This window comes from Anguilla rostrata, chromosome 14 (assembly GCF_018555375.3).
Source record: "Anguilla rostrata isolate EN2019 chromosome 14, ASM1855537v3, whole genome shotgun sequence".
Taxonomy (NCBI): Eukaryota; Metazoa; Chordata; class Actinopteri; order Anguilliformes; family Anguillidae; genus Anguilla; species Anguilla rostrata.
The window spans coordinates 27895106-27907446 of record NC_057946.1 but is presented as its reverse complement, the minus strand read 5'-3'; the positions used below and the strand labels follow the sequence as shown (position 1 = coordinate 27907446).

The 12341-nt window shown below is 43.3% G+C and overlaps 1 protein-coding gene and 1 pseudogene across 1 annotated transcript; both read left to right on the top strand.

The window, feature by feature from the left end:
- The window catches only part of LOC135239031 (calpain-2 catalytic subunit-like), a 50672-nt pseudogene extending 38607 nt beyond the window's left edge, over positions 1-12065 (top strand).
- On the top strand, positions 1209-12065 carry LOC135239032 (calpain-2 catalytic subunit-like). The gene is made up of 14 exons (XM_064307366.1): positions 1209-1667; positions 4913-4982; positions 5508-5626; positions 5888-6021; positions 6552-6720; positions 7503-7586; positions 8282-8367; positions 8848-8922; positions 9087-9247; positions 9902-10062; positions 10440-10451; positions 10577-10786; positions 11348-11387; positions 11767-12065. The coding sequence occupies exons 1-12, from the start codon at positions 1443-1445 to the stop codon at positions 10766-10768; spliced, it is 1488 nt and encodes a 495-aa protein (XP_064163436.1). The 5' UTR covers positions 1209-1442; the 3' UTR covers positions 10769-10786; positions 11348-11387; positions 11767-12065.
- Positions 12066-12341: the final 276 nt, after the last annotated feature.

The window sequence follows — 12341 nt, the reverse complement described above, 5'->3', positions numbered from 1 at the left end:
AACTAATCTTTATTCCTGCTCTAACCTCTCCCCTCCTCGATTTTTCCATTTCCCTAGGGGACACCTTAGTGACATCATCACCCTGTGCCAAGAATGTCGGAGTGGTGATGGGCAACAGGTTGTCCCTCTCCAAGAACATCGAAGCAGTAAGCCGGACGTGCAGATTTTTCCTGTATAACATCCGGAGAATCCGCCCCTTTCTCACCACCTACTCAACCTAGCTCCTGGTCCAAGCAATGGTACTATCCCGCCTGGACTACTGAAACTCTCTTCTGGCTGGACTACCGGCATCTGCCATCAGACCCCTGCAACTCATTCAGAATGCTGCAGCTCGTCTGGTCTTCAACCTCCCCAGACACTCCCACGTCACTCCCCTGCTCACTACCCTCCACTGGCTGCCTGTTATAGCTCGCATCAAATTTAAAACATTGGTCCTAGCATACCGGGCAGTCAAGGGATCAGCCCCAGCATACCTCCACAAGATCTTCAAACCCTACATGCCAGCCAGACCCCTCCGTTCTGCTACCTCAGGATGCCTGGCACCTCCCCCTCTTCGCACCTGCGCATAATTGACTAAGCTTAGGGTTGTAACTAGGTAGCTGTTTCGTAGGTGACTTAGTTAACGCACTTGTCTTAACTACTGCTTGTATTTTTGCATAGACTGCATTGTTACTGTTCTCGTTTGTGTTAGTGTTAATCAGTTTAACCTTCAGGGTCCAAGTTGAACTATGCGGTTGTTCCCTGCACTTGGAACGGTACTTCTCTCTAGGGTTTTCGACATGTAATCAGGAGTGTAATCAGGTGTGCCTGTACTTGGAATTGTACTTCTTTCTAGGATTTTCAACACACTTGTTCCTGGTTATGGTTATACACTTTGTTGTACATTGCTCTGGATAAGAGCGTCTGCCAAATGCCTGTAATGTAATGTAAAGTGTGATCTTGTTAAAGCAAACCTGTTGTCTTCAAAACCCAGGAGTGCTCGCTCAGTCCCACGTACGCATTCCTCACTGACGGTCCGCCACTGAAGATTAGAATGCATAAACACCCTCTGGCTACATCACCGCACCTGGCCCATACAGATCAGACTATTTCATTACATTACATTACAGGCATTTGGCACAACAAAGTGTATAACCAATACCAGGAACAAGTGTGTTGAAAATCCTAGAAGGAATTCCTATTCCAAGTACAGGCACACCTGATTACACTCCCCTCCCCCTACTGCTCTTTAAAAGCAAGCGCTTCTTCTAGTGTGTGCCTAACACAACGCTTGCACGGACACACACGCATCCACACACACATGCTGGCACAGCTGACAAACACAAACACACACAGTCGACTAACATAAGCACGCTAAACACACTTCTGACATACAGACACACGCGCACAGCGCTTAAACGGCAACACACTCACACGCTCGCACACAGGCTCAGGGGACCACCATGGGGAGCAACGCGACCCACGTGTCCAGGGACGATGACGAGGGTACCAACAAGAGGGCCATCCAGTTCAACAACCAGGACTTCCAGACGCTGCGGGACCAGTGCCTACAGAGCAAGATCCTCTTCCGCGACGACACGTTCCCTGCTCAGCCCGAGTCGCTGGGGCACAGCCAGCTGGGCCGGGACTCCCCTAAAACCGTGGACGTGGTGTGGAAGAGACCCAGGGTAAGGACACACTCTCCAGAGCACCACTTTTGTGGATTCCACACTTTTTAAAATGTTTTATTTTTTTTTATTTTGTATGAATACAGAATTACACAATACGAAGTACAGTACAACAGTGCATCGCAGTAACAAAAAAAAAAAAAAAAAATACATCATTCTTCATTCTGTCAGTGCAGAAACAGAGGTTGTCAATATTTACATATGAAGGATAAGACATGATGGGACAAGACAAACAAGACCAGACAAACCGGTCTGATGGGGCAAACTGCACATTGCTTTTTCTTGTAGGTTTGTTAGAGAAGAAATAAAAAAATAAAAAATAAATAAGTAGAAAAATACATAAATAAAAGTAGAAAAGAATCACTGGACAACAAATTTTTTCAAAAGGTTTGCTTCCTGAAAAAAAAGGTGATTATGATATACAACTTCAAGCTGAACACAAAGATAATTTCAGATGTGCTGTATCACGTAGGAAGTTGGAGAAACATTGAGTTAACTTTTTTGAATTTAGCATGTTTAGTCGTATAATGAAGCTGACACATTGCGTTAGTTCAACTGACCTAAAACTGTTTTGCCGCTGATTTTCGTTTGTACTCAGCATCTGATGCCTCTCGTGTCCAACAATAGTCGGTCAGCATTGATGGATTCCAGTTGCCCTGATACCGCTTTTCCATGGTCGCAATGTCCTGGTGAAACCTTTCACCATGTTCGTCATAGGGCTGGCCCCGAACGTTCAAATGGTTCGGAATTCGTTCGGTATATTGCTATTCGAATCTCAATTCAGGATTCGGATGGTTCCTGCTGATGATATAATCAGCGTTGAGGATGTTGATGATGCTGAGGGCTGCGATACTAGGGGACGCACCTATCATAATAAATTGGCTATTGTAATAATAATAATAATAATTATTATTATTATTGTTATTATTATTATTATTACATTTCTTTGACGCCAATCACCTATGCCTGTAACAGCAGTTAGCCAATGCAAAGTTAGCTAACTAGTTCGTTAACTAACTGCCTAGACTAGCCAACTAGACTAGCTACAGGATATCTTTTCACCGACAAATTAATTACAGACATAGTTACAGATTTCAAATGAGCACTCAGATTTGTTGTGCCGCCGTGGTATGCCAGTTGCTTGTTACATATTCGACATTGAGCCTTTTTCCTGTCATCGGTAATTTTGAAGTGTTTCCACACAGCCGATTTCTTCGCAGCTGCCATTGTGCTAATGGACACGTATAATGAAGAGTTTGTAGAGTGAGTGACGCACGTTGCGTACTCTGTCTTTTTTATTTTTTTATTTTAACCTATCCTCAAATTACAAACAACAACAATAATAATAATAATAATAATAATTATTATTATTACAATAGCCAATTTATTATGATAGGTGCATCCCCTGGTATCGCATATTGCCAGGTTATGTGAGGTTTCCTGTCTTTCCCTCTGTGAGCCACCTGAGGGAGACATAGCCCCCACACTTTCTCTCTGGGACTCACCAAGGTTCTGGAAATTTCCCAGTGTATGGTGTAATGAGTCTCACCTGTAATTCATTGTTAATATCACCTGTGTCTTTTTAAGTTATGTGTATTTAAGCCCTGTCCTTTTGTTCTCAAGTACTCAGTCTTCGAGTTTGAACTTGCTGTTTGTGTAGTAGTCTTGTTGTTTGTTCTATGTGCTTTTGACCATTTTTCCTGACTTTTTGGATTTCGATTTTTTCGACTTTGCCTTTGTACCTTCGCCTGTGTTTATTGACTTTTCATTGTTATGACCTTCTGCCTGTTTTTTCAACAAACCCTCAAGTAATGTTTGAACAACCTTTTCAAACATTTGTTTTGTGTGGTTACTGCAATTGGATTCACTCTTGTTAACCAAGCCCTCCCAGGGGTCCAGGGGAAATGACCACCCACCCATTACCGCAGCAACCCAGGTTAAAATTCCGCTCAGGGAGGGATTCGCAACAGGTTATTTATTCAGACATAGTCTACATTAATGGCCTTGGCCAAGCGAGGCCATTCATTTATTTAAACATTTTGAAAATATTCTAAGCTAGGCCTACTTATTATATAATAAAGTTATATGCACAATGATTTCTTGTCGGCTAGCTATTTTTTTTTTGCCAGAGTGCTTTGTCTGACTGTGATTGTTTTTTATTATATCGTGCTGAGATTGCACCTGTTACATTTTTCTGTTACTAGGCTACCAATCTGCTGATTTTATAACGACTTTGTGCAATAAAATTTCATTTTGGAAATAACTGTTGGGTTATTTGATCCTTTCAATAAATGGGCATATGAAACTTGAAACCCTTCATTCACGGCTAGGCTATACAATAAAAAGACGCCATTGTTGTGGGTCATGCACACAACCCAAAGCCGTGAACAACCCATCAATGTCAGTGCAGAAACAGGGTTGTCAACCTGCGTAAAGAAGTTTGTCAAATGTTCTTGACGGCTCTGAAAGACAAAAATTTTTGTACCTGGTGACAGCAAACCCCAACCTTGCAGTCTTGCTTTTGACAAACCTAAGTCCCTGACCAGGTCATTTAATTCTGGCTGTGTTATCAGATGAGGATAACCAGGCATAAAAGGTTCAACATCTGGATCAGTGTCATTTTCCTACACAAGGAATGACAATAACAATGCTGACCACCTGAACCTCTTCATGCACAAAGTCAAATGAATAAAGTAACCTTTCCCGATTAAGCAAATGTACTGTATTGAGCAAACCGCTGAAAGGTGTTACAGAGAAATGGAGATGGCTGCATGAAATGTAAACCACTGCACTGATGTCCCACAGACCTTTGCCTTAAAAAAGTTATTTGTGTTTTATATTGCAGTTGTAAATGAAAGGTTACCTGTCAAATGGCAATGTTTAATGGAAAATGTAATCACGTATTTTAAAGCAAACCCCAGTTGTCCTCACAAGTAAGTTGTTCTCACATGTCAATGGTCTGGATAAGTCAATTGTCTTCACAAGTCAATGGTCTGCTCATAAGTCAATTGTCTTGGACAAGACAATTATCCTCACAAGTCAATGGTCCTCACAAGTTAATGGTCTGGACAAGACAAATTAACTAATTTAAAAAAATATCTTTCCCCTGGGTTATATATATATACATTTTTTTTTACCACTAAATGTTTTATACTTCATACGTGTGTGCCCAATTTATGAGTGTATGCTAGTCCTTTTAACATGCCTGTCATAACAAAGGATTCTACCCTGTTCAATGTGTGCAGGACATTTGTTCAAACCCACAGTTCATTGTCGACGGAGCGCAAAGAACAGACATCTGCCAAGGAGACTTGGGTAAGCCGAAAAAAACTGCCTTGACTCAAACGGGATAGCCGCTCAAGAGAGCACACGCAGGGCAGAATTCCTTCCTGTTTTCTTGTGGGCCTGCCAGAAAAGGCAGTTTGGCTGATGGTACTTAGATAATTCTGATATTCTCTCTCTCGTGACAGATAATTTATAAATAGATTTTCCTAATGCTCTTGTTAAGGGGAAGGGCGAACAGCAAGAGAAGATAAATAATTTAAGTGGTACAGAAAAAAAACTGAGCTAATGGTTGCCATATCAGTTGAGTAAAGTGTCCTTGAAGCCAGGAACAGCATGATACAAATGCAACAGTTGTCATTATTCATGTGTCAGTATTAGTGTTAGTATTAGCATTGTACTTAGATATCATTGTACCATTAATATTGCATCTAGTAAAAAAAATTCACAGGCTGGAAAATAGCATTGTAATCTCAGATATGAAACAGTAAATGCTAATTTTAAAAATGAATGTAAATCCACATTTTAATCCAAATTTTCTGCTGGATGCCGAAACAGGAGACTGCTGGCTACTGGCTGCCATTGCCTCCCTGACCCTGGATCAAGACATCCTGGCCCGTGTGGTCCCTCCTGGGCAGAGCTTTCAGGAGAACTATGCTGGGATCTTTCACTTCCAGGTAAAAGGTCGTCTGAACAGGAAATGGCTTCCAGATCCTTATATAACACATCTGTGCTGTTTTTTTGTCTTATTTTGCACCCATGGTTCTCAGCCCTGGTCCTGGATGGCCACGGGATCTGCTGCTTTTCAGAGTCACCCAGTAGTCGATTGATTATAGCAGCTGATTACACTGGTAACTCAAACTCACCTGGTTCCTTGGGGCTGAACTGGGTGTGGAATTTAAGGTGAACAAAAAAGCCTATGTTTTCCTGTCCCTCAGTTCTGGCAGTTTGGCAAGTGGGTGGACGTGGTGATCGACGACAAGCTGCCCACCAGAGACGGAAAGCTGCTGTTTGTTCACTCGGCCGAGCACTTGGAGTTCTGGAGCGCCCTGCTGGAGAAGGCCTATGCTAAGTGGGTAGCGCCGGGGTTTCCCAGACGAGGCCCCAGGGGCCCCTGTGTGCACTGCCTGCCATTCTAGCTAGCTGCTCATTTTTATCTGGATGCTTCTATTGAAGGATGATTTGTCCTCTTAAGACCACATTAAAAAAAAAATAGTTATGTGTCCCATAAAGAATCAACGTCCTGTTTTCACATCTCAGGGCTTTTTAATCTGTCAAACCAACTGACGCTTTCATTTTCTTTAATGTGCTGTAAGGCAAACAACTCTCTTTTGAAAGTAGTTTCATATTTTTATTGATTTAAATTGTGGCGGCTCTGGTGAACGTAGTGAGCCTAACTGCATCCTAAAAATGCTACCGTGAAATGTACATTTGTGTTTAAATGTATTACTTAATTCCTATATGTAGGTCAATTCTATGATATTGCCTATGTCAGTTTTATGTGAGGTGCTGCAAAAATTATCCGTTGGTATAGATACTACGCTACTTTGACTCTACTGTATCCTAGTCTAAGGTACTGTGTCCTCCCCTCTCTGGCCACAGGGTGAATGGCTCCTATGTGGCGTTGTCGGGGGGGTCCTCCACAGAGGGCTTTGAAGACCTCACCGGGGGCATTTCAGAGGTTTACATGCTGGACAAAGCACCCCCATTCCTCTTCAAAATCATCAAGAAAGCCCTTCACCGGGGGTCCCTGCTGGGCTGTTCCATCACTGTGAGTCAGAGGGATTATATCTTAAAAACTGCCATGTGTATAGACATACATCACGGTCACGGGTCATTTCAGCTCATGCTCATTGCATTTCACTCTTGAAACTCTCTCATGTTTCACTAATGCTCTGTAATGCTGTTTCTCCCAGACAGAAGAATCAATCCCCCGTTTTATCACCAGCTATATGAAGAATATTTGCTAAATTCTGTTATGCATATTCTGTATATATATATATACAGTAAATATATATCTGTTGTGCATAGCTTAGATGTCACATATAGCTTAGACATTTCATATAACTTTGACATCTCATCTACTGAAAGAATGGGTGGTTTTGTTCTTAAAGTCTAAGCTTGATGGTTCGCTGATTAAGGGACTATTTTTCCCTTTTTTGCTATTGGAAAATATTTTGCTGATGTGTTATTCTTGGCATAGTTTTTTACCACTTTTTTAGGAGCAAACCTTATCTTAGCTCTTATCATATCAGGATTTCCCTTTGTTTATAAATCGGTATAAATCACTCAAACAGAGCCCCAATCCACACCCTCCTGTGGTTTTTTAAGCATGCAAACACAAGGTATTTGTCAGACTTTGCTTTGGGAGGGTTTTTTTTTTGGCGGTGTTAGGAAAATGTAATCTACATGGAGCAGCAGCCCATACGTGAGTAAAACAGTATATGTTTAACTGGGCGATGATGTAAAATAATGTTTTTCGCTGACAGCCAAAACGTCTCTGCTTGTTAAGATTTTGTTTAAATAAAGAAATTGATTTGTTTTTTTGTGTAGAAAACCAGTGCGGACGAGACAGAGGCCAGAACTCAGCAGAAGCTGGTGAAGGGCCACGCCTACTCTCTCATTGCAGCTGAAGAGGTACACCTGTTCACCTGCTCTCCCCCTGTACCTGTTCACCTGCTGTTCATCTGCACCTGTTCACCTGCTCTCCCCCTGTACCTGTTCACCTGCTCTCCCCCTGTACCTGTTCACCTGCTGTTCATCTGGACCTGTTCACCTGCTCTCCCCCTGTACCTGTTCACCTGCTGTTCATCTGCACCTGTTCACCTGGTCTCCCCTGCACTGTTCAGCCCTGACTGTTCACTCTCTCCCCTGACCTGTTCACTGCTTCCCTCTGACCTGTTCACCTGCTGTCCTCTGACCTGTTCACCTGCTCTCCCCTGTACTGTTCACCTCTGTCATCTCACCTGTTACCTCTCTCCCCTGTACCTGTTCACCTGCTCTCCATCTGCACCTGTTCACCTGCTTCCCTCTGACCTGTTCACCTGCTCCCCTGCACCTGTTCACCTGCTTCTCTGCACCTGTCACCTGTCTCCCTCTGCACCTGTTCACCTGTCTCTCACCTTTACCTGCTCTCCTGTACCCGTCACTGCTGTCATCTGCACCTGTTCACCTGCTCTCCCTTTGTACCTGTACTCTTGCTCTCCCCTCTCTGCTAAGATTGGACTGGTCAGAAGGTAAGAGTGGGCGAGACAGGTGAGATTGGGCCAGGCAGGAGGGAATGGGGGCAGGAGGAGAGAGCAGGCAGGTGAGCTGTTGGATCTCTCCCCCAGGTGCACTTGCGTGGGACCCCAGTGCAGCTGGTGAGGATCAGGAACCCCTGGGGTCATGTAGAGTGGAATGGACCCTGGAGTGATAAGTGAGTGAACCCCCGAATCACAACTAAAAACCTATTACCACAGTGAACCCCCAAATCACAGCTAATAACCTATTACCACAGTGAACCCCCAAATCACAGCTAATAACCTATTACCACAGTGAACCCCCAAATCACAGCTAATAACCTATTACCACAGTGAACCCCCAAATCACAGCTAATAACCTATTACCACAGTGAACCCCCAAATCACAGCTAATAACCTATTACCACAGTGAACCCCCAAATCACAGCTAATAACCTATTACCACAGTGAACCCCCAAATCACAGCTAATAACCTATTACCACAGTAAACCCCCAAATCACAACTAATAACCTATTACCACAGTGAACCCCCAAATCACAGCTAATAACCTATTACCACAGTGAACCCCCAAATCACACCTAATACCCAGTTACCACAGTGCACTCCTGGTTGCCATGGTGAAACGGGATGCTGACACATGCTTTCCATTGGTCAGCTCCAGAGAATGGGACGGCGTTCGCCAAGATGAGAAAGCCACGCTGAACTATTCACCCGACGATGGAGAGTTCTGGTGAGAGTGCATAAGCTGTGTGTTTGTGTGTGTGTGTGTGTGTGGTGTGTATGTGTGTACAGGTGTGCAGGTGTGTGTGTGTGTGTCTGTGCAGGTGTGTGTGTGTGTACAGCTGTGTAGGTGTGTGTGTGTGTGTATGTAAGCTCTTCTCTCTCTTCTCTCAGGATGGCATACTCAGACTTCCTCAGGCAGTACTCTAAACTGGAGATCTGTAATCTCACGCCAGACACACTCACCAGTACCCAGGTCGGCCGCTGGAATCACTGCCAGTTCGAGGGGACCTGGAGGGTGGGCTCCACCGCGGGGGGCTGCAGGGACAACCCGGGTATGAGCCAATAGGGCGCTTACAGCTGTGGTCCCTAACAACCCGGGTACGAGCCAATAGGGCGCTTACAGCTGTGGTCCCTAACAACCCGGTTATGAGCCAATAGGGCGCTTACAGCTGTGGTCCCTAACAACCCGGATACGAGCCAATAGGGTGCTTACAGCTGTGGTCCCTAACAACCTGGATACAAGCCAATAGGGCGCTTACAGCTGTGGTCCCTAACAACCCGGATACGAGCCAATAGGGTGCTTACAGCTGTGGTCCCTAACAACCCGGATACGAGCCAATAGGGCGCTTACAGCTGTGGTCCCTAACAACCCGGATACGAGCCAATAGGGTGCTTACAGCTGTGGTCCCTAACAACCTGGATACGAGCCAATAGGGCGCTTACAGCAGGGGGTCCCAAACTGTGGGCTGAGCTCATCGTTCGGCCTGGACTTGAACATCCAGTAGGGGTGTGTCATCATTTTAATTTCTTTTGCATTGTTTATATTGTTGCCATCAAGAACCTGGCACTGGGCACTGCTGGAAATGTTCTGTATGAATAAAGTTAAATAAAAAAAATAATAATTATAATAATAATTATTATTATTATAATAATAATAATTATTATTATAGCTGAAGGCTTTTCTTTGCTTGCTCCTCCCCCTCCAGCCACCTTCTGCTTGAACCCGCAGTTCTGGATTCGGCTGAACACCGTGGACAAGGACCCCCACGACGGGAAGGACGGCTGCAGCTTCCTGGTGGGGCTCATGCAGAAGGACTGTCGCAGAAAGGGCTGGGACTTCAACAGCATCGGCTTCGCCATATACGAGGTACGGGACCCCAAAAAACCCCACACTCATACGGTGGTGATGTCTCTCTGAGAGTGTCGTGAAATAGAAACTGTGGGGCAAACTCATCTCCACTGCTCTGAGAAAAGTAGCAGCAGATAACCATCCGGAGTAGTACAATTTTATCATAGATACTTGCTGCTATAATTTCACAAGATCCCTAAGATTTTCTAAAGAGAAAATATTACAAAAACTTTTATGTGAAATAATATATGTATTTGTATGAATAATTTTGTTCTGAATAGTGGTGAAGGTGTGGTACAGTCCCAGGTGTGGTACAGTCTTAGGTGTGGTAGAGCATGTCAGAAGCAGGTTATATACGAGGACTGACACCATGTTGTTCTGGTTTTATTTTCCAGATTCCTGATGAGGTAATGACAGTGCGGCCGTACTTCCCCTCAGGCAAGACGCACAAAGGAAGTTACATCATACAATAATATGCTAGTGCACATTATCAGAGGTCAGATAACATGCTTCCCCCCCTCCCCCCCTGCAGTATAAGGGCCGCTCTAATGTGGTCCTTGGGCCGGACGTGTTGCTGCGGCAACGCGCCGTTGCCAGCTCCACCTTCGTCGACGATCGTGAGGTGTGCGGCCGCTTCAAGGTCCCGCTGGGCGAGTACGCCATCATCCCCTCCACCTTCGAGCCCAACAAGAAGGGCAGCTTCATCCTGCGGGTCTTTTTTTGAGAAGCAGGCTGCAGCCAGGTGGGGGCGCTGTCGCGTTCGCCTGAGAACAGACCTCATGCATCCAGACATTTTCACGTTTTACATCTCTTTTTTCATCTAAAATATTCTTTTTATATTTTTATATTCATTGAACTATTAGAGAATATATTAGAAATTACTGTTTTTTAGTAACATACATAATAGTATGCCTATATGTAGAATATAGGATGTAGAATAAGTATATATAGCATGAGATTCATTCTGCAACATGCATTGCATGTTTTGCATAAAAGAGGCTATTGTCCATAAACATAAATACTATGACGGAGTACCTTTTACACAAAATCTCTTGCAAGAACCCTCTCATTCATTTACAAAGGCGGTTAACTGAACTGAATGATGTTCCAGGATGTTGTGCATAGAATAATGGTCCTTTAAATTATAATAGTTTTCTTCCCCTAGTGGGCAATCAGATACATGTGCGGCTTTTATTTTCATGTGCAGGACAGTAAAATGCAACCACAGCCCTCTGGTGAGGGGGGACAACCTAGACAGTTGAGCTCAAAATGCTTCCCCAATAAATATTGCTTTCATTTGTAGTAGCCCCATGGAAAAGGGCATCAATGCAGATGTTGGCAAGGTAAGATATTCAAAATGGTACCTCTATAAATCGCTATCGCTATAAATATGATCAAATATTTTATTTCGGGCTTAAATTGTTTGATCCTCAGTTTAATAAAAATGCTTACGTCTGTCTTACAGCAGTGAGAATGAATGACATCTGTATAACTTTATTGAAGAAGATATTAGACTACAGAGCCAATATGCATTTCTGTTGAATATTCTGTGTTTCTGTTTCCTAAGAACCTAAATAGCGCATTATTTATGCAGATGTGTTTTCACTGCTAGTTTTCTTGATAATTTTACAAATCATTCTTGTCTAAATTTATAGTGGTAGTCTCCTATTATGTCATCAGTAGTATTTTTCTCACACTGTTAACCCTTTATCATGTTTTTAGCCTGGACGGTGATGTGGACCCCCATTTCATCCCCCTGGGGTGGGCTCCCTTGCCCCCGCACATGCAGTTCATGCAGTTTGCCGTAAATGTGGGTTTTAATGTGTCTAACTATTTTAATTCAAAAGATTAAGTTCTGTACTTTTACAATAAATATATGAACATATACTGCATGTATAGAAGTCAATGGCAAGATGCACCACAGATATAACTGAGGTTTATTTACAAAAAATTGTAAATGTATGTCTCTTGTGGCAATGAAAGTTGTTTATATTAACCAGTAAATAATTCATAAAATGTTATCCTCTGGTTATTATTATGTCTCTCTTTGTTTCACTGTTAACATCTGTTTAAATTGTGACTTAGGCCCTGTTCAGACCTGGCATTAAAATGCGTCTTGGGTGATCCGATCACAAGTGGACAGCTCTAACTACAGGTGTGAATGCACCCAAGACGCATTGAGGACACATTGAGATCCAATCACTCAGACAACATTTGGAGGTGGTCTTAAACTGTGTTGTATTCAAAAGAGGCTCTCATCTTATTAACATGGCAACTTAATGAATTGGAAATATCAT

What these genes read in the sequence shown, in the direction of transcription:
- LOC135239032 (XM_064307366.1), top strand. Translation starts at nt 1,443, where the DNA reads ATGGGGAGCAACGCGACCCACGTGTCCAGGGACGATGACGAGGGTACC. An exon ending in TGCTGGGCTGTTCCATCACT is followed by an intron (nt 6,721 to 7,502) that starts GTGAGTCAGAGG and finishes TTTTTTGTGTAG; the next exon opens with AAAACCAGTGCGGACGAGAC. An exon ending in GGGCTGCAGGGACAACCCGG is followed by an intron (nt 9,248 to 9,901) that starts GTATGAGCCAAT and finishes CTCCCCCTCCAG; the next exon opens with CCACCTTCTGCTTGAACCCG.